The sequence below is a fragment of the Durio zibethinus genome, chromosome 10 (assembly GCF_047325235.1).
Source record: "Durio zibethinus cultivar Kanyao isolate XHJ-2024 chromosome 10, ASM4732523v1, whole genome shotgun sequence".
Classification (NCBI taxonomy): domain Eukaryota; kingdom Viridiplantae; phylum Streptophyta; class Magnoliopsida; order Malvales; family Malvaceae; genus Durio; species Durio zibethinus.
Window position 1 is genome coordinate 28,827,131 of NC_143171.1, and position 27,304 is coordinate 28,854,434.

The 27,304-nt window shown below is 36.0% G+C and overlaps 3 protein-coding genes across 21 annotated transcripts; all 3 read left to right on the forward strand.

The window, feature by feature from the left end:
* The first annotated feature begins 96 nt into the window (after positions 1–96).
* Positions 97–9,010, forward strand: LOC111291651 (potassium transporter 4-like). Of its 12 annotated transcripts, none has more exons than XM_089767183.1 (11): positions 97–744; positions 1,896–1,945; positions 2,699–2,973; positions 4,654–4,894; positions 5,005–5,247; positions 6,026–6,076; positions 6,203–6,463; positions 6,582–6,634; positions 6,815–6,929; positions 7,016–7,270; positions 7,693–9,010. In XM_089767183.1, exons 3-11 carry the CDS (start codon positions 2,920–2,922, stop codon positions 8,778–8,780), a joined length of 2,361 nt encoding a protein of 786 aa, XP_089623309.1. In that variant the 5' UTR covers positions 97–744; positions 1,896–1,945; positions 2,699–2,919; the 3' UTR covers positions 8,781–9,010. The 12 variants fall into 12 exon arrangements, with proteins under 12 accessions (XP_089623309.1, XP_089623310.1, XP_089623316.1 ...); XM_089767184.1 differs by having other exon boundaries at positions 2,708–2,973; XM_089767190.1 differs by lacking the exon at positions 2,699–2,973 and adding an exon at positions 4,536–4,569.
* Positions 9,011–9,154: 144 nt separating this feature from the next.
* LOC111291653 (Bifunctional inhibitor/lipid-transfer protein/seed storage 2S albumin superfamily protein) lies at positions 9,155–10,730 on the forward strand. Its single transcript, XM_022883491.2, is given in 2 exon segments — positions 9,155–10,255; positions 10,394–10,730. Coding segments are annotated over 2 exon segments (465 nt in total). The 5' UTR covers positions 9,155–9,921; the 3' UTR covers positions 10,525–10,730.
* Positions 10,731–11,018: 288 nt separating this feature from the next.
* Positions 11,019–23,319, forward strand: LOC111291649 (DEAD/DEAH box helicase). 8 transcript variants are annotated; one of them, XM_022883472.2, is made up of 14 exons: positions 11,065–12,037; positions 12,175–12,400; positions 12,656–12,901; positions 13,284–13,418; positions 13,798–13,922; positions 14,591–14,730; positions 15,171–15,241; positions 15,512–15,673; positions 16,084–16,170; positions 16,263–16,436; positions 16,721–16,765; positions 21,727–22,083; positions 22,374–22,752; positions 22,825–23,319. In XM_022883472.2, exons 1-13 carry the CDS (start codon positions 11,415–11,417, stop codon positions 22,473–22,475), a joined length of 2,493 nt encoding a protein of 830 aa, XP_022739207.1. In that variant the 5' UTR covers positions 11,065–11,414; the 3' UTR covers positions 22,476–22,752; positions 22,825–23,319. The 8 variants fall into 8 exon arrangements, with proteins under 8 accessions (XP_089623306.1, XP_089623307.1, XP_022739216.1 ...); XM_022883475.2 differs by lacking the exon at positions 15,512–15,673 and having other exon boundaries at positions 11,062–12,037; XM_022883474.2 differs by lacking the exon at positions 13,284–13,418 and having other exon boundaries at positions 11,062–12,037.
* The last annotated feature ends 3,985 nt before the right edge of the window (positions 23,320–27,304 follow it).

Below are 27,304 nucleotides of genomic sequence, written 5' to 3' on the forward strand. Positions count from 1 at the left end.
GTTATAGGAGTAGGTTTTAGAATTCGAACATCTTCATTTGATTGTGCTAGCTCTTAATGTATGTGAGTCTTTAAGTATTTTAATAAGTAAAAATACAGTTTGATTTTGCGGCTTATAAGTTTTGTGGGAGAGTGAGCTTATGTATCAAGGGGAACAGATTTTGTTGTATTATTTGGTGCACTTGAGAAACATCTCGACACTCTCTTACTTGATTTGACCAAGCCTTTTCTGGCATCTTATGAATTAGTTTTATTTTGCTAGTCTCTTGGTTCCTGTAGCTTAATGTGCTTATCTTGTTTTCTAATAATATGTCCTTCCTGGGCTGCGTTGCTTTTGTCAATGGCAGATCATCAAGTGGTAGAGTTAAAATTGTTTTTGTTCAAGAACTACAGAGTTTAGAAAGGGGGCTACTTCACAATATCAAATTTCAAACGGTTATGTGGATTCCCTGCTTTGCCATTGTTGATTTATTGGTGGAAACTGGAGGATGAACTTTCTTTCATTGGCATTAGTTTGTATAACGTCAATTTCTAGCATATTCTAATTGATTTGCGTATTGACATTGAATTAGTAAGATTAAAATACTTATCATTTCTTTTCTTTTCCGTTCATTTTCACTATCTCGGCCCTAAATTGCCTTCCCCTCCTCCATCTTGCCACTGCCTCCATCTTTTTTCACTTCCTTAAACTTCCTCTGCAAGGGCTGCCGATGTGAAGCTAGCTCATGGGTATAAGCATTGAAAGGTGCGGTTATTTCAGTTTTTACTAAAAATCAATTGTCTTTGGATTTTTATGTTATATTCATCTTGAATTTATTCATAAGTTTACTGTCAAAGCATAAATTTTAAGACTGCTCTAATCATTTTTAGTATTTAATAAAAAAGGAATAGCCATGACTTAGATGAAAATTATGTGAAAGATCTTATTTGACCATATGTATATGGAATAGCTAGGACTAATATTGATACCTATAACTAATATTACACTGAGGAAGGATCTTATTTCCATAAATTCCATTCAATAATCTGACAACCCATTTTGTCTGTCCTGTAAATGAGAATGAATAATTCATTGTCTGCACTCTACAATCATCATCAACATTGCGTTAGTGTAAAATTTTTGTATGAATCAAATTAGTGATTGCATGATTTGAATAGTCTCAACTCGTTTCCTGCATATGTTGCTCTAATGTTTGCAATATTTATCATATATGCTTTGCATATAGCAGAAATAATTAGCATGTCAAATGGTTGATGGTTTCTGACATGGTGAAATTTATAAGCATGTTGATATAAGACATTGGATTTTTTCATGATTACTAAGTTGATGCAATAATTAGTTTTGCACTAACAAAATAATTAACCTATCTATATGATTTATCTAGCAGTACTGGTAAAAATTTACTACTAGGTGTAGTCTTGAGGGATTTGAAAGATCTAGTAGCTGACATTTCTTCTGGTGTGTTTTGTATTTCTATGGGAACTAGATAAATTTGTTGGATTTAATTAATAATTATGTTGAATGTTGAAAGAAAAACTACAACTGTCTAATGAGAAACTGGACCTGATTTTTAAAGTCTTTTTGTCCATTAAATTCATAGGTATCATGCTTTTTTCACAAAACTGGCAGTCATAAAGCCATGAAGTTTAGTTAATTTATCATTCAATAGCCTTTTATCATTTGGAGGAAAGGAAGTGGAGTTGAAGGAGGTTGTTTCGATCACATTGCTTGCACTTTACTTATGTGTTGTACTCCTTTGACGAGTTTGAGGATAATTTTTTTACTGTTGTAGCTGTTTTGTTGCCATTATAATGCACTGCTAAATTTGTTGTAGCTGTGTTATCATGATAAGTAATGGTTTATGTCTAGTTGCTTGCTTAGATGAATTTCTGCAGGTGGGGATTGGACAATGCGTCTACAACAAATTTTCATTTGGTTCCTCAAGGTATTTTGGCACCAATCTCACCGTAACAATGCATAAAAAACATTAACTAAAATAATCAGTTAGTAAGATTTTTCACTTAGATGTAATTGATTTTAAATTTGAGTTTGATTTGTGTAAATATTAATATCCATTTAATTTGAGGGTGACCATTTACGTTTCAATCCATCTATCTTGAATGTTTATTAAAAATTTAAAAGGAAAAAGTGAAAATGAAAATAGTTAAAATAATAAAAAAAATCTCTAAATTGTAACATTTTATTTAAATAAAATTTTATGTTTTTATTAAATTAAAATAGATATTTAATGTTTAATTTATATTTAAATAAATTTTTAATTTTTAATTTACATTCAAATAAGTTTTTAATTTTTATCTAAATAAACTCTTTACATAAATAAAATTTTTATTGAAATAAAAATTTATTTAAATACAAGTAAAAAAATAAAAATATATTTAAATATAAAAAATATAAATTTTTTTTTTAAAAATAAAACAATTTAGTAGTTTCTTTTTAAGATGATGAAAATGCAAATAGAAGATTAGACGAATAGAAGGAGGATTCTTTGGGATTCGGGGATCAGCAATGCAAAGCAATGCAATGTTGAAGCGAGTTGACCCGGTATAGGGTGTGCAGCACGTGTGGAAACTGTGTGACAAACTCCACAGAGGCGTGTGAAGCATCCCATACCAAAATTTGTTTCAATTAGATGATACACGTTACACAATAGTTGTATGCATTTAAATTGTAGTGCTAGAAATGGCAGGGTTTGGGTGGTCCGTTAGCTTTGGGGGGCCTTGGAATTGCAAGGAAGTAAGGAAGCGCTCAATCGTTAGTCGAAGGATTTAAAGATTGGAGCGGCAGAGAAATTCGCAATTAAAACTCTCTCATCACCTACCGCACAAGACTTGGACTATATATAATCTCAGAGAAAATAAAAAAAAACCCGAAGTCTCTTTCACTCTGACTCGGCTTTCCATGGAGCCAGAATCTGGAATCTCGACTCCTTTTCCTTCTCGAAATCCTTCCCCGGTTAGGGTTTTATTTTTTTATTTTTATAATTTGATCTCGTTCTTGTATGTTTGATCTTCATTTCATTTCTCATTCGTAATCTGTTCCTTTTTTTTTTTTTTGGCGCTGCCTTGGAATCTGGATTCATCTCATTGTCTTAACTTATCTAGTTCTTCTCAATCCTAGCTCTACTATTAATTCAGCTGCAGTCGTCACTGTTGCAAAAAGTAGCTGCTTTATCCTTTATTTTAATCCGCTGTTTAGTTGAGTGACCATAGACTTTCTTCTTCTCAATCCCGGCTCTACTATTAATTCAACTGCAGTCGTCACCCTCGCAAAAAGTAGCTGCTGTATTCTTTATTTTAATCCGCTGTTTAGTTGAGTGAGCATAGATTTTCTTCAACGAATCAATCACACTTGCTGCTTTTGCCAACCTAATCTCCACTGATTTTCAGCTTGTTTTGGTTTCTTTGTGGTTTATAATTTCTTTCTCTCAACTTAATCTTCTAGAGAGAAAAGAGGGATCAAGTTATACAAGTGTAAAATTAATTAGTTTTGAACCTTTTTAGAACTTTGATATACGGTTGATATTTCAACAATGGATCGTCGGATTTAAAAACATAACTGTACTCGTCCTAAAGTTTCGAATAGATCCAATATCTCTATCATATAGATCGAGAGTGCTGCTTTTTTAATATATATTTAACAGTTGAAATTTTGTTTATATGGAACAAATAGTTAGACATTTTTAATTAACTGGAATTCCACCATGATCAACATGAATAGAGCATGAAATACAATGGTAGGATTAAACAAATATAAATCTCATAAGAAATACAATGGTAGGATTAAACAAATATAAATCTCATAAATATTTACGAAAGAGTGTAAAACTAAATTAGTTTTAAACTTATGTAAGTGGATCTTTCCTCATATATATATATATATATATATATATATATATAAGGATATTAAATTTGAAATATTTTGAGTTCGCCTCATGCATCCATAAACTTATTGTGAGAAGGTTAAATAAAGATCAGTTGTTCTTTTTGCTAGAATGTTATTATAGCTAGTAAACCAGTTTCTAGATTCTAGTTCTAATTCTGTGGTGTAATAGGAAAACTCTTAACTGTTTCATTGGATAAAATCTCATCTTTTACTATTTGCACCTGCTATTGATTTGTTAACTTCTTTTGGTTTCCCCTTGATTAGAGCAGCTTCTTTGTGTTTGCAATTTCTAAGATTGGAATTACTAAAGTTTTGACCTGCTGTTACATGGCACTAGTGTCATCAAATGGCAGCCGGCAAAGTCATATTGCCGAGGACAAGGACAACTATCCTGCATAATCAGTGTCATACAATGCCAAAATTACATGCTTATTACTGTGCCATAAGGATGTATCTAATGGCCACTGTTGTCAAAGCAACTTCTTGAAAACCAACATGAAGGCATAGCCTCAATTTGCATCTTGCATCTGATAGCTTTGGTGTTAATTTCCATTATTGGATTACTTTCCTCAATTATTTATCAATTTTTTAAATTTGGATTTGCCTTTTCTACTTAATATGCTCTGTATTAGCCACTGCTGGAGTTTCGTGGAGTTTTAGTTTTAGGTATGTTTTGGCATTACTTATGGCACTATCATTGTGTTCTTATTTGAAACTGCAAATTATTAAGTACATGTATCACTTTTGCAGCATTCATGGGTCAATCTCTCCAGGAACCTAATATTAGCATGCCAGAGCTTGGGGGTGGTGTATGGAGACCTGAGCACTTCACCCCTTTATGTTTACTCGAGCACGTTCATAGGGAAGTTGGAGAATCATCAGAATGAAGAAGCAATATTTGGAGCATTTTCCTTGATTTTTTGGACCCTTACATTGATACCCCTTCTTAAGTATGTGTTTATCTTGCTGAGTGCGGATGATAATGGTGAAGGTGTGATGAATCATTAAACTTCATAATGGGTATTTCTCTTTAATAAAAATAAAATTTTATATCCCTTTGGCTAACCATTTGCTAGCTGATATCTGTGGATTCTTGGTCAGGTGGCACTTTTGCTCTTTACTCCCTGCTTTGTAGGCATGCAAAGTTTAGCTTGCTCCCCAATCAGCAAGCAGCTGATGAAGAGCTCTCAGCCTACAAATATGGGCCATCAACACAAGCCATTGGTTCTCCATTTAAGCGATTTTTGGAGAAGCATAAAAGGCTAAGGACAGCCCTTCTTGTTGTGGTACTCTTTGGTGCTTCTATGGTCATAGGTGATGGTGTGCTCACTCCAGCAATATCAGGTAGATATTAATGTGGGTAACTGGATTTGAATATCAGAAATTCCTAGATTATCATCTTTCTGGCTGTGGCTTATAACGTTAATATTTTTTCCTTCCTGGAATTTTCTCAAACATATCTGGCATATGGGACAATAAGCAAAATTGTTGGACCTAGCTTTTGTTACGTCAATATGATTGTGGATGAAGGTTGTGAGCTTGAGAAGACTTCTCATGAATAGCTCTGCTGATATTTTCACAGGAACAAGGCAAGAGATTCCAATGAATAAGTAACTCTGTTGGTATTTTACATCTTAAAGGCTCAATTTAACAGAGATTTATTTCCAAACTAGTTGGGGAAGGTTAAATGAGTCCTTTTTCTCGAATTTGCTTGGCTGAATCATTTGTCAGACCATGCAATCAGTGTGGCAACTTTGCATGTTAGGATTTACATAACTATGTTGATTCATTCAGTGTCTCTATTTCTCTATTGGATATAGTTGATCTCCAATGATTTAGTAAGGGGGACGGCTCATCAGAAATACTTTCATGAACATAGTGGTGTCATCATAGAGTTCCACATTCACTCTTTTTGTCAACTGGTTACATGATTCCTCCTGTCTATAGTATATATTGTTTGTGGTGAATGCTGTTTGACATGTCTTGATGCTGATATTTCATCATTTAAGTAAAATTTCCATCTATTTTGTTGCTATACCTTGTACCATTTTTGTCTGGAACTAGTTATGTTAATGGTTTTACTCTTGCCATGGTTAAGGGTTAAATGTTTTTACATTTGCAGTTCTCTCATCTGTGTCTGGGCTACAAGTTACTGAAAAGAAATTAACTAATGGTAATTCAACTCTCGAATTTGGTTTTCATTTCCTTTATGACTTCTTTTAAGTTTTGGGTTCACAATTCCTCTTGATATTTCCTTTTTTCCATAGGGCTTAATGAATTGGCTTTGTTTTGAACCTAGGCGAACTCCTCTTGCTTGCTTGTGTTATTTTGGTGGGCCTATTTGCTCTGCAGCATTTTGGCACGCACAGGGTAGCTTTTATGTTTGCACCAATTGTGATCATCTGGCTGGTATCAATTTTTTCCATTGGCTTATACAACATAATACGTTGGAACCCAAAGATTGTTTGTGCTGTTTCTCCGTATTATATTATCAAGTTCTTTAGAGAGACTGGTAAAGATGGCTGGATTTCTCTTGGAGGGGTCCTTCTCTCAATAACTGGTAGGTTGAATCTGGATATCAACTGAATACGGCGTGGCTTTTATTTTAATTGACCAAGTTGATATTGTGGTTGCTCTTTTAAATGTGCTGATCATGTGCACTTTTTGGGTCTCACCAGGTACTGAAGCTATGTTTGCGGACCTTGGTCATTTCACTGCCTTATCAATTAGGGTGAGTGTAACTCTTCCTTTTGTTCATATTTTTTCACTCCTGAAGTGTGAAAGTAGATTTTGGATTGAATGTAAGACTTCTATCCTCTTGCCATCTTCTGCTATCTGGTCGAGCTCAATAATGAACTTGTGTTTTGAATTAAATAAAAGTTAGAAACTTGATAATTTTCCTGCTGTGCAGCTTGCATTTGCATTTGTAATATACCCATGTTTGGTTGTACAATACATGGGTCAGGCTGCGTTCTTGTCAAGAAACCTCCATTCAATCCCTAACAGTTTTTATGACTCAATTCCTGGTTAGTGCAATCTGATATCAACTGTGTTGATTCGAAGCATTGTTATAACATTTAAGTTTGTGTAAATTTTCCTTTTATCCTCGCAGGTCCTGTTTTTTGGCCTGTCTTTGTAATTGCCACCCTTGCGGCTATTGTCGGGAGTCAGGCTGTTATAACTGCCACATTTTCTATTATCAAACAATGCCATGCCCTTGGATGCTTTCCTCGAGTCAAAGTTGTTCACACCTCAAAACATATATATGGCCAGATCTACATCCCAGAAATAAACTGGATACTCATGATCCTTACTCTTGTCATAACTATTGGATTTCAAAATACAACTTTAATCGGAAATGCTTATGGTAATTCATTCTATGATAAATGATCCCTTTCTCCTCAAATGTTCTTGAGAAAAATATGATTGAATAATAATTAAATTACTTCTTGTGTTCTTCCTTTCTCTTATGGGGATAAAGCTGATCAATTTCGTACCATAGATGCTGCAAAGAATATTGTAAAGAGGAAAATATGTGAAGACTAAAGTAGTTACAGGAGAAAACTTTCTAATTTATCAATTTTGTGGTTTTTTTATGATTTTTTCCTCTTATATCCATCACTCTTGAGATATTTGTCTACTAATGATTTTTTATGGTTTGTGTACACTAAAAGTACAGTTCTTGATCATGTAGTTCAGATTATAGAGATAGTTCCTTGCAAGTTGCGTCAACTTGCCTGTCTTATTTGTCTGTGGTGCTGATGTATCATATTTGGTTTTGGTTTTCAGGACTTGCATGCATGACGGTGATGTTCATTACAACATTTCTCATGGCACTTGTGATAACCTTTGTTTGGCAGAAAAACATTTTGCTTGCTGCAATGTTCCTTCTGTTCTTCTGGTTTATTGAAGGGGTGTACTTATCAGCAGCACTCACGAAAGTGCCTCAAGGAGGATGGGTGCCTCTTGTGCTGTCGTTCATCTTTATGATGGTTATGTACATTTGGCACTATGGGACTCGCAAGAAGTACAACTTTGACCTGCATAACAAAGTATCATTGAAATGGTTGCTTGGCTTGGGTCCTAGCCTTGGTATTGTCCGCGTGCCTGGAATAGGCCTTGTATACTCTGAATTGGCGACAGGAGTCCCTGCAATCTTCTCCCACTTTGTGACGAACCTGCCTGCTTTTCATAAGGTGTTAGTTTTTGTTTGTGTGAAATCAGTTCCTGTCCCATATGTTTCACCAGAAGAACGCTTTCTTATTGGTCGGATTTGCCCCAGGCCATATCGAATGTACAGGTGTATTGTCAGATATGGCTACAAAGATATCCAGCGGGATGATGGGGATTTTGAGAACCAGCTTATACAAAGCATAGCAGAGTTCATCCAGATGGAGGCTGGAGAACCACAATTTTGTAGTTCTGAGAGTTCATCCTATGATGGGAGGATGGCTGTTATAAGTACCAGGAGCATCCAATCAAGCTCAAGTTTAGTAGTTACTGAGATAGACGATTGCAGTGCTAGCAACTCAATCCAAAGCAGCAAATCCTTAACCCTACAGAGCTTGAGATCTGCTTATGATGATGAGAATCCACAAGTAAGGAGGTGCCATGTGAGATTTCAACTACCAAAAAGTCCTGGTATGGATATTTCCGTTAGGGAAGAGTTGATGGATTTGATCCAGGCAAAGGAAGCAGGTGTTGCATATATAATGGGCCACTCGTATGTAAAGGCCAGGAGAACTTCATCATTTTTGAAAAAGCTTGTGATTGATATGGGGTATTCATTTCTTCGAAAGAACTGCAGGGGCCCCGCCGTAGCACTAAACATTCCTCACATCAATCTCATTGAAGTTGGAATGATATATTATGTCTAGTCATTTTAGAAGAATCTGTAAGGCTAAATGTCGAGGTAGCTGTTGCCTCTACATAGGAATATGAAGGCTCATTGAAATCTGAGGGTTCGTGGGTCTTTTGGATATTGTTAGTTCATCCAGAAACTTTCATTTTAGTTAGCCACCTTTTCCTTGCACATAGATAAATGACATTTTCTGTCATTATTATTATTATTATTATTGTTCACCTGATAACAATAACATTTCTTTGAGATCTGGACTTTTAAGTATTTTACTATTTGGAAACTGGTAATAACATCAAGAAATGAGATAAAGAGAAAAGGCACGAGTCCCTCCAAAGTCCAAACGCTAGGAATCCGCTCGGCCTTTTAAAAGCCAAAACCCTCTGTGTCTTTTTCTTGTCAGGAACCCAAAAAAAAAAAAAAAAAATCAAGGACACGTATAAGAAATTAAGCAGTGCCTTAGCAGAGGGCTTTTTGTCCGTGAAAAGCATGGAATGCTAATGTAATACGAGAAAGGATTTCCAAAGTTCCCCTTAAGTCAAGGCAAGGCAGGCTTACTAGGCTTTGTATGTTTTTGTTGGGATGGAGATCTGGTTGCTATACGTCTGGGTTGGCTCATAGGTTAGCTTACTAAACAGGGATGGATGAACTATCAAGTATCAACCAATAAGAAATTGCTTTACTATAACTATATGGTTGTTAGTTAACATTATTAAGACTTTTAACATTGGCCTACACTAGAGTGCAGACTTGGTATTGGCAAACATCTACTATCGGTGCGCTTAGGCGTAGCCACCAATTGCACATCTGGCCCTGGGTTCATCTCCTGCTCTGCTGTTGGCTGATACGTATCTAGGCCTTCATTCAAGGGCTGGCGGCTTATGATATAAGGTTTGGTTACTCTTACTACATATGGTGAGCATTTCTTAAACGTTCGCCACATACCCACTCCACAAGCCTCTCTTCTCTTTTTAGTAGTTTGAAGGTAGCTTCACCAATCCAACGGCCACTGCCGCCCTCCGTCAAATGTCAGCCCTTGGTCCCCAAGGCCCAAAACAAAATGAAGCAAAAAAGTAGGACTCAACTAGCATGGCAGAAGTTGGATCACCAACTCATGAGTCACAAACTTTATATATAAGTCTACTAGAGTTGGCAAATTGATGGCAAACCAGGATGCGGATGAAGCTTTGGGCGTGCTTTGGCGCTATACTTGTGGTTCTCGCAAATTTGGTACCGAGGGATGGAGCCAGGATTCCTCCTTATGTCTAAACCAGCTTGCTCCTTGCCTGAATTACCTTAAAGGAAATGGAGATGTGCCCGATAGCTGCTGTGATCCTCTGAAATCTGTGATCAAATAGAAACCAGAATGCATGTGTAGTATGTTAAGCAACAAGGATAGCAGAGAAGCTGAGTCGGCAGGCATCAATGTGACAGAAGCACAACAATTGCCTGGATGGTGCGGGCTGCATGTCAGCCCACTTCTTTGCCTTTCAGGTATGTGTTGCCTCTTATAATCGGATATACTTTCCCAGCTACTTCTGTCAATACAGTGTACTAGTAGTAGTGTTAGTACTAGTATTCTATTTTCTTTGCTTGACACGTTGTATAACTAAATTTTTGTTTCTGTTTCAGGTTCTCCAAATTCTAAAAATTCAGCTGAAGATTATGCCGACCTCCTCTTGTTCCCATCACATAGCACCATAATTACTGTAACCATATCTATGCTTTTTCAGATTTTGTGGGTATATCAAACACCATATTAGCTTGACTTTTGGCCAGGGGGAAAACTATGAGAGAGATTCCTATTAGATGTCGGAAGTTAATTAGTTTCATTTCGTTCTTTTTTTTTTTTTTCATCCTTTGAATGGAATTGTATTTTTATTGAATGAACTAATTGGTAACTTGAATTCGTAAAAGATAATAGTTGTTAAATATTCCAACAAGCAATTCAATCCATAATCTTTTGCAACTGAAATTGATAACTTAAAATATGTCACTTGTTTTGGAATAACACTATATATAACTGAATTTGTTGTAGGATGTGTTCTGCAAGTGAAATTAATTAATTTTATCAAGTAAATTTTGTGAGCAAGGCAACATCAGTTGATTACATTCTTGTATTATCAGCCGCCTCTTCTCTTGTTTTGTCACTTCGACGACACAATCTTCTGTTAAAGTTTTCTTTGGATAGATAAAACGCCTCCTTTATCCCAAATAAAAAGAAAGAAATTATAATAAAGCCAAAAAAAAAAAAGAAAAAAAGGGGAGGAAAAGAAAACAAGAAATACTATTGCCTATTGCTTTCCAAGCAATGGGAAAGGAAAGGTAGGATATCTAATATCCTCAGTCAGTTCTGGAAAGTCAAAAGCCAACCACAAGTACGGCGCCCAAACACCAGTGAAAAGACCGGAAGGGCACAAATATGAGTACGAAGTGAAGGCCAAGTGCGCGGTGGAGAAAATATCTGTCCATAAACAAAAAAGATTTGATAATCGATAATATCCCAAATTTTGACTAATAGTGTAAAACCCCTCTTAAACCCCCTTCTGTTTTATCCTCTCTTTTATAGCTCTTGTTTATTCTACTTCCCAAAAAATGCGCAATTTCTCTTCTTTTCTCTAAAAATAAATTCATTTATTCTTCTTCTTTAACAATGGCTTCCCTCCTTCCTGTACCGGAAGTGTCCATGCCTCTCGTGCTCAATCTCAGCTCTTCTCCTTCTCTCTGGACCCTTTTCACTGTCAACCGCCCTTTACTTTACAAACAGAGACGCAAAATTCAATCCTCATTTCCTCTATTAACTACCATGGCTGTCCACACTCAAGGTGGTCTCTCCATCTCCAGTCTCAACACCCACGAATTGGCTCCAAAAAGAGAAAAGATAGAGCTTGAGACTGATGCCATCTCCATTCTCAACGAAAGGATACGCCGTGACCACGGCAAGAAAGAGGCCACAAGGCCTGTAATGGATTCCCAAGAGGCTGACAAGTACATTCAGATGGTGAAAGAGCAGCAGCAAAAGGGATTGGAGAAGCTCAAAGGGTATAGGGAGAATAAGGAAGGAGGTGTCTTTAGCTACAAGGTTGATCCCTACACGCTACGTTCTGGGGACTATGTTGTTCACAAGAAAGTGGGTGTTGGTAGATTTGTTGGGATTAAGTTTGATGTTCGTAAGGCTTCTACTGAGCCTATTGAGTACGTCTTTATCGAGTATGCTGATGGTATGGCTAAGCTTCCTGTTAAGCAGGCTTCTCGCATGCTTTATCGATATAATCTGTAGGTTTTTCTGCCTCCTTTTTCCTATTTTTGGATAAATTCTACTTTTATCTGCTCCTGTGTTAGCATATTATAGTTGACATGTCAAAACAATTTTGAATCGTGTGTATTAAGGCATGTTTTGGTCGTATTTCCAGCCCAAATGAAACAAAAAAGCCTAGGGCTTTGAGCAAGTTAAATGATACTAGTGTATGGGAGAGGAGAAAGACCAAAGGGAAGGTCGCAATTCAAAAGATGGTTGTAGATTTAATGGAGCTCTATTTGCATAGGCTCAAACAAAAAAGATCTCCCTACCCAACGAGTCCTGCCATGGCTGAATTTGCAGCTCAGTTTCTGTATGAACCCACACCAGATCAAAAGCAGGTACCTGTTGTCTTACTCAGCTGCACGTTTGGTAGGTTTTCTTGTACACGTTATGAGGAATCAAATAGTCATCTCTCTTATTGTTTAATTGCTTTGGATCGTTTTCCTTTTGATGTTTTGAAAATTTTCAATGTCTCATTTCCCAAAAAAAAAAAATTATTACTTCTTTTTCAGCAGTCGCCATAAGGTTCAAAGATTTCCTTTGACAAGAAAAATGTTTTTCTTCCATTAACAAAAGTAAGTCCATTGTTGCAGGCTTTTATTGATGTAGAGAAGGACTTAACAGAGAGAGAAACTCCAATGGATCGATTAATATGTGGAGATGTTGGGTTTGGCAAAACAGAAGTTGCATTGCGTGCTATCTTTTGTGTGGTGTCAGCAGGGAAGCAAGCTATGGTTTTGGCGCCCACGATTGTTTTAGCCAAGCAACATTTTGATGTCATTTCAGAGAGGTTTTCCAAGTATCCGAGTATCAAGGTTGGACTTCTGAGTCGGTTTCAGGTACAAGAAGTTTATTCACTGGATTGACCACATTCTCTGACTAAAGATTGGTATCACATGGCTTAATATCTTACTTGAACTTGAGGAAAAGTACTGGACTGGATGAGGGTGGGGGGTGGGGGTGGGAAGAGTCCATTGACATACTTTCTAATCCAGAACATCTTAAAAGCTCCCTCTTAAGCACATGGGGGTTTCAGCTTGCATAATAAACAGATCATGGCAAGAGGCTTGTGTCATGAATTGTATTTATAGGGTTTACCTGAAAGCTTAAAGTATGTTCAGTTTCTTTCTCACTTCTGTTATATTATTGGAAAACTATGCTAGACTGGAATATTTCATAATGGCTACTGTTTGATATTGATAAGACCTATTTCACATGCAGAGTAAAGCAGAAAAGGAGGAGTATTTGAACATGATAAAAAAGGGTAATTTGGACATTATTGTAGGAACTCACTCACTTCTTGGAAGCCGTGTTGTGTATAATAATCTAGGCCTGCTTGTAGTTGATGAGGAACAGGTTTGCCTCCCATCCTTGTTGCTATTGTTTTGAACAGGTTCTTGACTGTATAAACAAAAGATTTTACATAAGGATTTCCCCCTTTTATGTTTTAATATACTTCAATTCTTGTAGGATTTAGCTTTCTTTATGTAATGAACTAGAGTGCACGATTATGGTTTTGACCTCCTTTATGATCTTTTATTCAATAAAACATAATGAAATGAATTAGCATCATCATCATTTCATGTTTGTATATATTAAAGGGTTTAGGGAACACCATGTGTCCAGAATACTGAATTACTTGCAATAATATTTTGTCTTTTAGCTCATACTTTTCATGCGTGTCTGCAGAGAGATGCTTGATTTACTTGTTTGTATGTTTTTTTTTGCTACACAGAGGTTTGGTGTCAAGCAAAAGGAGAAGATTGCTTCTTTTAAAACTTCAGTTGATGTTCTTACTCTCTCTGCAACACCTATACCCAGAACGCTTTATTTAGCTTTGACAGGATTCCGTGATGCAAGGTAATATGTATGTCAAATTTTTGAATCACAAGCATCTTTGGTGCCAGATTTAATCCAGGATTCAGATGTTCAGTTCAGTTTGTTTATTGTGATGCCTTGGTGAAAAAGGATGCATTTATCAACCATGCCATTGACGTGTGTAAGCCTCAGATGATAGATTTTAGCTGAAAAAACACTAATACATTTTATGTGCAATGTAGATCTTATCAGTGCCAAGTCTTATGTTACACATTTTTGTATAAACATGAATCAATGGTTTTTGAGGATTGCATTAGGACATGCGAACTTTGTCCTTACCGTAGAAAATATAGACTAATAAACTGTTTTGTAATTACTACCATCATTACATTTTTGGAATCAAATCATCTCTAGGCATGCTTGCAAATCACCTCATGGGTGAGGGATGGATATTGTTTAAGTAGCTTCATGAAACTGGGCCAAGCTGTATCTCTAAGTAAAGATTGACTTGCTTGTTAGAATTATATTTCATACTTGAAGAACCTAGTCAGAGGCTATTTAGTTTGTATTCATTCTTAGCCTTGAATAAATTATCTGCAAGCAATGAAGCAATCATTTTAATAGCATAGGGACCTTTCCTTAAACTTTCATTTTAGGTTACTTGTCCTATAAATCATGGTATATACTTTTCTTTCCTTCTTCCCTTTCAGTTTAATTTCAACACCACCTCCAGAAAGGGTTCCTATCAGAACCTGTCTTTCAGCATTTGGTAAAGAAAAGGTCATTGTAGCAATCCAGTATGAGCTGGACCGTGGTGGTCAAGTTTTCTATGTCTTACCTCGTATCAAAGGTAATGCCTTAATCCAAAATTTTCTATTTGTTTCACTTATGAACTTTCTTGCTATATTGTCATCATCTACATGGTTTAGTAACTTTGTGATAGTACTTCTTTGGGGCAAATATGTATTGTTGGCTTGTTGCTCCTGTAAAGTGTTAATATCGATAATCATATCTATCTATTGTTTGTGTATTTGTGGAAAAATAAGTATTGTGTAATGAGTTTGAATCACAGAGCTAATTTATTAGTTAGATGAATTTAGAAGTCCTATTTACATGCAAAAAAAAAGGAAAGTTAAAAAAGACACAAAGGAAAAGGTCTCAATGATTAATAACCAGAAACCTACCAAGGGTGTGTTGTGTCGATGATTTCCAAGCATATATACATTTATGCTGTTGCTTTATGTTTCTATTATTCAGTTTATTAATGTAGATCTTGTTCTTATGTAACAGGATTGGAAGAAGTGATGGATTTCCTTGAACAATCATTTCCTGATGTTGATATAGCTATTGCACATGGGAAGGTATTTCATGTTTTTAATGTTTGAATTATGTTTTAGTTTCAACAATCTACTGAAATCCGGAATTACGATTCCCGAGACACTAATGGAGTGTTACCAGTGTTGTTTTTTGAGAACTGAATTGTGTATAATATATATGATAGTCTTAATTTGGGGACATTATGCTTTCATTTTTGGAATCTTAAAAGTAAACTATTTTACCCAAGTTAATCTCTTCTTTATTATCAGTTGATATTATTTTGGTTCTTCAGACCTGTTAATTTCCTCTTGCAGCAATATTCCAAGCAGCTTGAGGAAACCATGGAGAAATTCGCCCAGGGTGAAATTAAAATTCTTATATGCACAAATATAGTTGAAAGTGGGCTTGACATTCAAAATGCAAACACTATCATAATTCAGGATGTTCAACTATTTGGCCTGGCACAGTTGTATCAGGTCAAGCAGTTTTTGCTTCTCCTTTCTCACATGTTCTTATGAATTGTAAAAGATGTGGTAAACGTTGAAGAGCACTATCAAAGTTTTTATCTGGAAAATGATGTAAAGGGCATACACTAATATCTTGGCACATTATAACTTTTCCTTTTATGTTTTATCTGGAATAATGATGCGAAATTAAAGGTCTTTCTATGCAGCACATGTTTCTCTGTATGTGGGTTTGTGTGATTTTTTATCTTCTATCATGAAAGAATTTTCTGCCGTGTTTCTTGTTCAGAAGGATTTATGGACACCATTTTACTTACTGCAACATTGTTCATTCTCGGAACAGAGAAAACGAAATAGTTTCTGTAGTTTTGCATCTCCTGTTTCCACTGTTAATTTTGTTATCATTCTTTCAATTCCAATAGTTGCGTGGAAGGGTGGGGCGGGCAGATAAAGAAGCTTATGCATACTTATTTTACCCTGATAAGTCCTTGCTATCTGACCAAGCGATGGTATGTATTCAATGTCTGCCTTCATTTTTGTTGTCAAATATGCTGAAATACAATTATCGAAGTGACCTGGAATTTTTATGGTTATGCTTCAGGAGAGGCTCGCAGCTCTTGAAGAATGCCGTGAACTTGGCCAAGGTTTTCAACTTGCAGAGAGAGACATGGGTATCAGAGGCTTTGGTACCATCTTTGGTGAGCAACAGACAGGGGATGTTGGAAATGTTGGCATTGATCTTTTCTTTGAGATGCTTTTTGAGAGTTTGTCCAGGGTATGTTCTAGGTCCACTTCTTTGGTAGGGTTGATTAACGGAATTAACTGTTGCTGTCTACCTGGATGCCTTCTCTTTCTCCATTCTTCTGTCCTCTATATTTGTCCAACTAGTTAAATTATAAGATGTGATAGAACTTCAAGGCTTTTCTCTATCATTTAACAGGCAATTACCAATCTGATAGTTGATATTCATTACTTTTAAGCTTTCCAGATTTCTAGCTACTGGTACCACAGTTTTGGCTTACAATTTCTGACTTTCACTAATTATGACTCACTTTCCAGGTTGAAGAACACCGTGTAGTTTCAGTTCCTTACCAGTCAGTGCAGGTACTTTACTTCCTTTGGAATTTGTATCATCCGAGAATAAAATATGTGGCTGCTCTTAACATCAATTACTATCTGTACAGTAAATGAGATCATACAATATGGGTTATTAGGGTTTTGGATTCCATCAAGCATATAAATTGGAAATAATGTTATTTTATGATATCAAATATAACAAGCAAAAATGCTTTATTTTTTATTGACAACTATATCGTTTAGAAATCTAATTCTCCTACATTAGTGCAGATCCGATTCTCCTACATTAACGCAGCTTGATTTCCTAATTTATTTTGGGAATATTTTTCCTTTACTCTTCTGATTTAGTCAGCTATTCTGATTGTTAAGTTTTTAAGGATTTGTTTCTATTCTAGAATAGAACAATTTTCTTTCCTTTTGTTATTTTTTATTTTCTATTTCATGTAAATTTTTTCCTAATAAGGAACTTTGCTGTTCCTATTTATTTAGATGTAGTCCTTCATTGTAGATTGAATAAGAAGAAATAAGAACAATTATTCTTTAAGTTTTCTACATGGTATCAGAGCATGTCGGCCTGAACCATTAGACTGTAACAACACGAGTTTCCATTATGGCTAGCAGAACTAAAAACTCTTCTTCTGTAGAGGTATGGCATGAGGAAAGTCACAAAGAGGTGATGCTCCAACAAACCCTTCAAAACAAGTCTGCAATCTTTGGAACTAGTTTACTAGCACAAAAAAGTAATTTCCTAAACGCCTTAAGTGTTCAAGTGTTCAACAGGGAAGTACACAATTTTGGATTGATGATTCAGGAGCATCAGATCACATGACTGGAGATGCATCTTTAATCAACACATGTAGACCTTGCTATGATAGTTCTGCTATAAAAATTGCTTATGGCTCTCTCTCAAAGGTGGTAGGAACAGGTTCTTTTGTAGTTTTGAAAGACATAACACTCAACTTTGTCCTCCATGTCCCTAATTTAAGCTGTAACCTACTTTCCATCAGTAAGCTTACGAAGATAGATGTTGTGTCACTAAATTTTTTCCCCAACTTGTGTGAATTTCAGGAATTGGGCTTGGGGAGGATTATTGGCAGTGCTAGGACATGTGTAGGGCTCTACCTTCTTCAAGATGATGCATTTGAGAGATCACAAATCTCCTATAAAGCCTTAGCCTCTAGTACTAGTAAGGATGACCTTATCATGTTATGGTATTTATAGATTAGGATATCCAAATATTTCATACCTAAAAAGGCTATTTCCCTCGTTATTCAATAACATCTCTAAAGATTTTTAGTGTGGAATTTGTCAACTTTCCAAGCACACTCGAAATACTCATCCTAGCGTTTCCTACAAATCATCTCAACCTTTCTTAATGATTTACAGCGACATTTGGGGAAAGTTAAGAGTTAACAATATCAAAGGTTCTAGGTGGTTTGTTACATTCATCCTTGATCATACTCGACTCACTTGGGTATTCCTTATGAAAGAAAAATCCAAGGTTAGCCAAATCTTTCAAAACTTCATTAGCATGGTACAAACCCAATTCCAAGCCAAAATCCAAATCCTAAAAACTGACAATGGAAGGGAATACTTCAACTCTATTCTCGGCCCTTACCTTATCAATCATGGCATTATCCATCAAAGCTCTTGCGTTGACACTCCATAATAAAATGGGGTTGCCGAACGCAAAAACAGACATTTGATAGAAATGACCAGATCCCTTTTGACTTCCCATATGCCTAAATATTTTTGGGGAGAAGTTGTACTCATTGCAACCTATTTGGTTAACCGAATGTCTTCTCGAGTTCTTGGCTTTAAAACACCTTGTCAAACTCTTCTTGCTTCCTACCCACAAACTCAGTTGATCTCTTCCATTCCTATCAAACTTTTTGGCTGCATTGCCTTTGTTCATATTAGCCAACAAAACCACAGCTAGCTTGATCCCAAAGCCTTAAAATGCATATTCTTTGGTTATTCCCCAAACCAAAAGGGCTATAGGTGTTACTCACCCATTACAAAAAAATTCTATAGCTCTATAGACGTCACATTCTTTGAGAATCTTCCATACTACAGCAAAAATGATATTCAGGGGGAGAATACTACTTAGGAATATCAATTCTTAGCTGTTGACTTGCCAATTTCCCAACCAACCCCTTCAAAACCAGATTCCTAACCAACCCTTTCAAAACTAGAATCTCAACCAGCCCTTTCAAAACTAGATTCTCAACCTACCCAACCTATTAGCCATGCAGATTCCAAAACCCAACCTATTCAAACAACTCTTGACTTTACAAACCCTAAGGTTATGCAAGAAAAAAACAATAAAATTGATAATCTACTCAAGGAAGCAAAAACCATAGGAAGAAGTGGACAACTGTACATAGCCCAGCACTAAAAATCAACCTCATCTGAGACTTTAAGAACCTGAAACCAACACAGGTAATGTCCTTATTGAATCTGAAACTGAAACTTGTGAGCCAGCTGGTGACTTTGACATTCCTATTGCATTAAGAAAAGATGTGAGATCATGCACCTGATACCCTATTTGCAAGTACATCTCATATTACAGGTTAAATCCAAACTTTCGAGCCTTGACTACTAACCTTGACAATGTGCAAATTCCAAAAATTGTTCAGGAAGCCCTCAATTAACTAGATTGGAAGGCAGTAGTTCTTGAAGAAATCAAGGCACTAGAGAAAAATGGGACATTAGATATTTGAGATTTGCCCAAAGGGAAAAACCTGATTGGATGTAAGTGAATCTTCACAATAAAGCACAATGTAGATGGAAATATAAACAGGTTCAAAGCCAAAATTGTTGCAAAGGGTTCACTCAATCCTAAGGGATAGACTATAAGGAGACATTTGCTCTAGTAGCCAAACTTAATTCAATTAGAGTTCTATTGTCACTAGCAGCCAACTTGGATTGGTCTCTCCACCAACTTGATATCAAGAATGTATTCTTAAATGGTGACTTGGACGAGGATGTCTACATGGAAATTCCTTCTGATTTCGAAAAGCAAGACAACATGGGCAAAGTGTGCAAACTCCAAAAATCTTTGTATGGACTTAAATAGTCTCCTCAGGCTTGGTTTGAACAATTGACTAAGGCAGTGAAGAGGTATGGATTCCTTCAATGTTAGTTTGACCATACTATGTTTGTTAAGTTCACTAATGAAGGAAAAAGAGTTATTCTTATTGTTTATGTGGATGATATCATAATCACCAAGGACCACAAGGAAGGAATAGATGATTTGAAGAAACTCATTGCAAAGGAGTTTCAAAAAAAGGACTTGGGGTTGCTTAAATATTTCCTTGGGATGGAAGTGGCTTGGTCTAAGAATGGAATATCAGTGTCTCAGCGTAACTATGTACTTGATCTACTCAAAAAAACCGGCATGATTGGATGCAAACCTGTCGATTCACTCGTGGTCTCAACTAATTAAATTGGAAGTGAAAATGGAAGTTCTCTCACTGACAAAGGGCGATACCAAAGACTAGTTGGGAAGCTTATTTACCTTTCCCACACGACCTGATATCGAGTTTGTAGTAAGGATGGTGAGTAAATGTATGAATAATCCAACCAAGGAGCATTTTAAGGCTATTCATTGCCTCCTACAGTACTTAAAGAAGAGTCCTGGTGAAGGTCTACATTTTAAGAAGTCAATGGATAGGGCAGTTGAGGTGTACATAGATGTTGACTGGGCTGGATCAGTAATTGATAGAAGATCCACTAGTGGATATTGCACTTATGTTTGGGGAAATTTGGTCACTTGGAGAAGTAAAAAGCAAGTTGTTGTATCTAGGAGCAGTGCTGAGGCTAAGTTTAAAGCAATGTCCCATGGTATTTGTGAAGGAATTTGGCTGATGAGGTTACTTGGAGAATTAAAAGTTCAAATTGTGACATCTATAACACTGTTTTGTGACCATAAGGCCACTATAAGTATTGTCAAAAATCCTGTTTATCATGATAGAACCAAGCACATAGAGTTGGACCGACATTTCATAAAGGCAAAGATAGAAAATGGGTTGCTCAAACTGGTTTATATCCCTACAAGTTTACAAATTGCAGATATTCTGACTAAAGCTCTTCCTAGAAGCATTTTTGACGGTTTGAAACCCAAGCTGAGAATGATTAAGATTCATAACCCAGCTTGAGGGGGAGCGTAGAAATCTGATTCTTTTACATTAGTGTAGATTCGATTCTCCTACATTAGTGCAGCTTGATTTCCTAATTTATTTTGGGAATATTTCTCATTTACTTTTCTGATTTAGTCAACTATTCTAATTGTCAAGTTTTTAGGGATTTGTTTCTATTCTAGAATAGAATAATTTTCCTTCCTTTTATTATTTATTATTTATTATTTTCTATTTCATTTAAATTGTTTCCTAATAAGAAACTTCACTGTTCCTATTTATTTTGATGTGCTCCTTCATTGTAGATTGAATAAAAAGAAATAAGGGCAATTGTTCTTTAAGTTTTCTACGTATCTTAATGACTGATCATACATTTTTCTCACCCAATTCATCTAAGAATTGAGATCACTGCTGTATTCAGAGCTATACCTTCAAAGAGAGTGGCCAAGAGTTGGAATGCTAAATTCTTGGTTAGTGTTTCAAACCAACAAAGGGAAAACATTCTGTTGATACATGAGAATCAATCTTTTTTGGTAGCATTAGGTAAATAAGTGCCTATGCATGATTGCATTGCTGCATTTTTTATGTGTATCCATTTAGTTTGGTTTTCTTTGACCTGTTGTTTCACCTTATGAAATAATCAGTTGTTTTGATCGCTTCATGTTGTTCCTCATAGTTTTATTCATAAATAAACCTGTCTATAGTTTTCAGAAGCATACTTAAAGACCATACCACATTTGATTTTAGTTGGTGGGTAAGTGAAGTCCAACCTAGAGTAAACTTTAGTTGTACCAGTTTATGACAGTGATTATGAATCCTAACTTGTTTTTGTGATTTTTTATTTACTAGATTGATATAAATATAAACCCTCGTCTCCCTTCTGAGTACATAAATTATCTAGAGAACCCTATGGAAACCATTATTGAAGCTGAGAAAGCAGCTGAGAAAGATATCTGGAGTTTAATGCAATTTACAGAGAATCTTCGCCGTCAATATGGAAAAGAGCCTTATTCCATGGGAATTCTTTTGAAGAAGCTTTATGTAAGGCGAATGGCAGCAGATCTTGGGATCATCAGAATCTATGCTTCAGGAAAGATGGTTGGCATGAAAACCAATATGAGTAAGGGGGTTTTCAAGCTGATGACGGATTCCATGATATCTGATGTATACCGAAATTCTTTGCTTTTTGAGGAAGACCGAATAAAGGTAATTATGTTATATTTCTTATAGTGTTTGTGTCTGTGATCACCAGCTCAAATGTTGACTAGTTTCCTTTTTTCAGGCACGCTATTCTTGTCAAGAGAGTGATAATACTCTGCATCCTTGGATCAATTAAGTTTTTTAAGATTTGTTAGGAAATAAATAGTTTTCAACCTAAACTTCATAGCATCATGGATTGCCGACTAGCAAAACCACACAGGAATTTGGATTTAAAATTCTTCTTTTGAAGTTAAATATATATTGATTCTCTGTTTCTTTTTTTGTGTATCTTGCAGGCAGAACTTCTTCTGGAGCTGCCACGAGAGCAATTGCTAAATTGGATCTTTCAATGCTTGGCAGAACTTCATGCTTCGCTTCCCGCTCTTATTAAATATTAGATATGATTGTAGAGTGTAGTATATTAGACTTGCCGTTATTTGCTTCCTTTACCATGAAGATTAAGATTGCAAAGTTGCACTAAGGCACTCTATGAATTTCTGAGAAGGAAGCCCATAATCTCATGTGCTCCAATGCGTTTTGGGCCCTTGTAGAAATCAAATGTGGATGCGGGACAAGAAAAGAAACCAACAGCCATTTGTATATGCTTAGGAATATAGTCTGTGATGTGGTAGGATCTGATCAGGAATCAAGATTGCACTGGTGCACTGTTTTGAGGTAAGAAAATGAGAAGTTGTCCCAATTTGTTAGTGTAATTATCATAGCCTCTGATTGGCACTCCGTTTGCAGGTTATATAAGGTTGCCACTTTAAGCAAGCCAACTTCCTTGTGCTTCTGCTTTTAATGGATGTCTTTCTTCTGATGACGTTACAATTTAGTTATACGGGTTCCTTGCCATAAGCTTAGCATCGCAAGGATGTATGTTTCTGACGTTGAAAAAGAGCATTTGGGTTGGTAGCTTCATGTTGCTCATAACAATTGCATTGAAGCTGTAAGTGTTTGATTGTCATTGCTGGGTTTAATTTGGGGCTTGGCTCTGTATAGAATGGTCTCCAGTGTCTACGTATTATTGATATTAAGAAGCAGGAAGTGGTGAGTCTGTGTATACTTTGGTGCAGAGATTGCATTGCATTTTTTTTGAAGATGAACATTTACAAATGTAATTATCCGCAGCAAACCCATAATAATGAAAAAAAAAAAAACGAAAAAGAAAAGAATGAAAAAAGAACAGTGATTATGCTGCCAATATTATAATTATTATTCTTCTGTGCAGCTTTCCCTAAACTCTTAATGTACTTTTTTCTTCTATTTTCTAGTTAATTCTGGTTTTAACCAAGAATATAGAATGAAAAAAGAATAACAGGAATGTAATTAGGCATGGAGTATGATGTACACAATTAAGAAGGCTAATGCTCACATGAGGGTCGGCAATTGGCAGGCAAGCAGCAATGGGGCTAGAAGGCAATAGCCGAGCAAGAAGCAGAGCCTCTGACTGGTTGGTGCAACTGCAACTGGACCTGTGGGCTGTAGGTAGTTAGTACTTGATAGTTTTACCCTACTGCATATGATACATCGAAGTTTTTCCGTATAAATGAGTACAATTCAAGTGAATATATTAGCTTAGAAATAGAAATTGGAAGAGTAATAAAAGTTAAAATTTCACTCAAGTCCTTGATTAACATCGAATCCATTAATTTCGGAATTGAACATCAAGGAGCTGGGTGGAATTTATATACCTAAGTGCAGTTTATTTATTTATAGGCCAAATGGTCTTTTAAAAGATTAGCACTTTATTAGCATTGAGCCGATAGTTTAAGCCAAGCTATCATGCGGGCTTAGACAGAAAATTATCATTTGTATATCCTAAGTCAATCTTTTTCAAATTCGGTGCTTGGTACTTGTGCTGAAATTCAATAACTTCCTAAGAATTTAAGAGAGTTACGAAGGAAAGATGTTAAAGTAAGAGTATTTTATTTATTTGATGGATATGTACAATTACTCTTGGAACACAGTCTTTATGTGTTCTCTACAATAGCCCTAAAGGCCTCAGTTTTTAATGCTCTATCTAACTTGTGACTTATCACTTCTTGCTTAACGGGGAGAGCTCCCCTATTTATGCTTAAGCCTTCCTTACCCTCAGGGTCCTCAGGCTGAAGCAGGGTCGGTTAAAGCTTTTTTAGAATTCTGTTGGTTTCAAGTTTCTTAATGAGTCTTGGGTCTGGAAGTGCCTAGACACTCTGATTGAGTGCCCGCACCTAGCGGGTTTCAGAGCCTTCTTTATCTGAGCATTATTCTGTTTGTAAGTAAAATTAGATATATGAAATCTAATGGTTATAAGTCAACTCTTGTCCATTTGAGGAATAATTTTGGAATCCGATTGAATCTATTTTTTTTTTTTCAAAATTATGTATCCTTTAACATATTAATTACAAGTCTCATTTGAATTTGGTTGAAAATGAAAATTGGGTATACTCCATTTTCGAGCTTGACTAATTACCAATTAATAGAAAAAAAATTCAAGTTTGTTTTTTATTAGGTAGATAAAATGGTTTTTAAAAAAAAAATTTTTTGTTTAGATGTATTTTTCATGTACAAATGGAGATGTATAAATTATAAATATAGGACAATAAAAAAAATAAGCAGAGATAGAAAAAGAAAAACTAACTTTTTATTTATTTATTTCATCAATTCAATTTATATGTTATAATAGATCATAATCTATCTTATAAATTTGAATGAAGATATAAAAAAGAAAGGTACCAATAAATTAAATACAAATTATTTTTTTATGGGATAGTGTGTTGAATATAAATAAAAAAATGTTATATCATATATTTTTTTTGTTCTAGAATAAAAGCATTTTATGTTATTTTTCCATCTCTATTTATTTTTTATGAAATTTGTATAACAGTATATAGATAATTATAATCTATAAAATATATAGGAATAGATAAATAATGACATAAAGGCACTAATCATTTTGTTTTAAAAATAGATGTCTTTGACATCTAACTATAGTATTGAATAACTTTTTTTTGAATAGGCCTTACTAGAGTCTTCATTATCTGGCTGCTATAATGCCTATACATGGCCCTTTTGGAACCTTTCGTGCCTATGCATTTGGCCTTTCTCTAGGCCAATCTAGAACCTTTTGTGTTCATGTGCCTAGCCTGTCTCTAAGCTTCTTTAGACCTTTTTGTGCCTAACTGCTCGCACTATATTTCTAAGGTGTTCTAGAACCTTTTAACGAGCAGTCCTTATACTTGGCACCCTGCAACTCACCTTGAGCGTACACTTGCACTCTGGCCTTGGCCTTGACCTACACACTTGGGTAATGTATGTGCTTTTAGAGCCTCGGTGTCGATCTTTCCTAGTTTTTTGCTTGTACCATCTCGAGTAAGTTTTGTCATACAACCCTTTTGGTCTAGGACTTGTGTGCGATTTATGACATTCTTCCCACTCTTTCTAGTAATGCCCTCGTTGCTGGGGGAATGCCAATCTTTCACTGCATGTGCACACTAAATCAATGTCCCACTCTCATTTAGATGCTCATTGGCACACAATTGTGATCGCCTTTTCTTTTACCTTGCCTCAACACGTTTGTCGTAAAATAGACTTCCTCCTAAGAGTTTTTTGCTGTGCATTCTAATGGGAGGGGTCTAGCTAATTTTTTTGGTTCAACTGGTGGTTCTCCATGGCCACATTTTGTTGATTCCTTTGGCTTGATTGGTGACTCTTTATGGCCAGACATCGCTGATCTCGTTGGCTTGATTGGTGGCTCTGTGTGGCCATACTTTTATCAAATTCATTAAGACTTAAAGAGGTCCCCTATTCTCAACTCAATTGGATAGCACCGAGCTTCAACCTACTAGTGGAGTCTTCAATATGTTGATTGCTACCGCTATTCTCACCATTAGATTTTTCATAAGTCTCCACAATGGCTACAAGTTTTTTTCGTTGTGGGTGTTCCCTAGGCTTGTGTGGTCTGAACAAAAGAAGTAGCTAAAGGTAATGGCCATTTTACCTTTATCCTTGGTAGGTTTCTTGGCCCTTGTCTTACGATGCTAGGGCTTTTTATCAGCCTCATCTTCTGATTAGAAACTGCTACTATTCTCTTCTCCACTTAAGTCATTGCTTTTAGACTTGTGAGACTTAAGCTCAATTTCGATGGATTGTGAGATTAATTATGGTAAGATTGAAAATAGTAATAAAATTATTGTAACTATGATTGAAAAAAAAATTTAATGAGAAATTTATGTTGAATGGATCTCACTAAAATTAGCATTTAGATTCAATTGGTGGTATAGTGGATTTAATCGCACACACTAGAGGTGTGGGCACTTAGTGTGCTTAAACTTAACCAGCAATTTGACGATTGCAATTGTCTAACTCAAGTCTTGGACCCTACGTCGCTTTAACTCGATTTTTGTGTACGACTTCAACTATCGAGAAAGTAGAACAAGGTTTCCTGCTGGCCCATGCTGGGAACCATAAGCGATAGTTTCGAGAACTTTCAATAATAGTCTCACACTCTTCCTTTCTGCGTGAGCCGATGAAGCTTCCCTGAGCTTCTTCTTCTGTATACTCTGACTTAAATTGTCTTGTTAGTTCTTTTACAAACTGATCTTATTTAGTGATTGCAATCTTTTCTCACTGCATGTTGTTACACCTTCGATGCCACAACAATAGGGCATATTAATCAGGTACATGGTAACGATGCTTACCTTGGCTTTCTTTGTTGTACCGACCACTTGGAAGTATAGCTCTATGCCTTACATGAAGTTATCCATTTTTTGGGTAGAGCGAATTTCCGCTAATGGCTTTGGCTTGGGCACCTCCACCTTAGGTATCAAACCCCCGTTTGCAGCCATAACAGCTTAAAACATAGCAAACTCTCTTTTGAGTTGCTCTAATTCTTCTCACAAGGCTACCACCTAAGCTTTTAAAGCCTCATTGTGCTGCATGAGCATTTCCATCTCTTTAGTCAAGGTACTATGCACTTTTCTTTGAACTCCTCTTACGCAGAGTTGAGCTCTAAAATGTGATCATTGGTGTCCTCGAATTGGTCCCTTAAATCTCCCATGGATAACTTGCAATTTGCCAACCGAGAGTCTATGGATAATAATATATCCTTCAAACTAGCTCTTCTCCCCTTGCTTGTGGGTGGGCAGGCTTTTTACACATCATTCGTGCACTTCACTTGAAGGTCACTGGTCATGTTTTAGCATGTAAACTACAATCACCAAGCTTGGATTAAGGATTTCTTATA

What these genes read in the sequence shown, in the direction of transcription:
- LOC111291651 (XM_089767182.1), top strand. Translation starts at nt 1,845, where the DNA reads ATGATAAGTAATGGTTTATGTCTAGTTGCTTGCTTAGATGAATTTCTG. An exon ending in TGAAAAGAAATTAACTAATG is followed by an intron (nt 6,077 to 6,202) that starts GTAATTCAACTC and finishes TTTTGAACCTAG; the next exon opens with GCGAACTCCTCTTGCTTGCT. An exon ending in TCACTGCCTTATCAATTAGG is followed by an intron (nt 6,635 to 6,814) that starts GTGAGTGTAACT and finishes CCTGCTGTGCAG; the next exon opens with CTTGCATTTGCATTTGTAAT.
- LOC111291649 (XM_022883472.2), top strand. Translation starts at nt 11,415, where the DNA reads ATGGCTTCCCTCCTTCCTGTACCGGAAGTGTCCATGCCTCTCGTGCTC. An exon ending in TGCTATCTGACCAAGCGATG is followed by an intron (nt 16,171 to 16,262) that starts GTATGTATTCAA and finishes GTTATGCTTCAG; the next exon opens with GAGAGGCTCGCAGCTCTTGA. An exon ending in TTGAGGAAGACCGAATAAAG is followed by an intron (nt 22,084 to 22,373) that starts GTAATTATGTTA and finishes TGTATCTTGCAG; the next exon opens with GCAGAACTTCTTCTGGAGCT.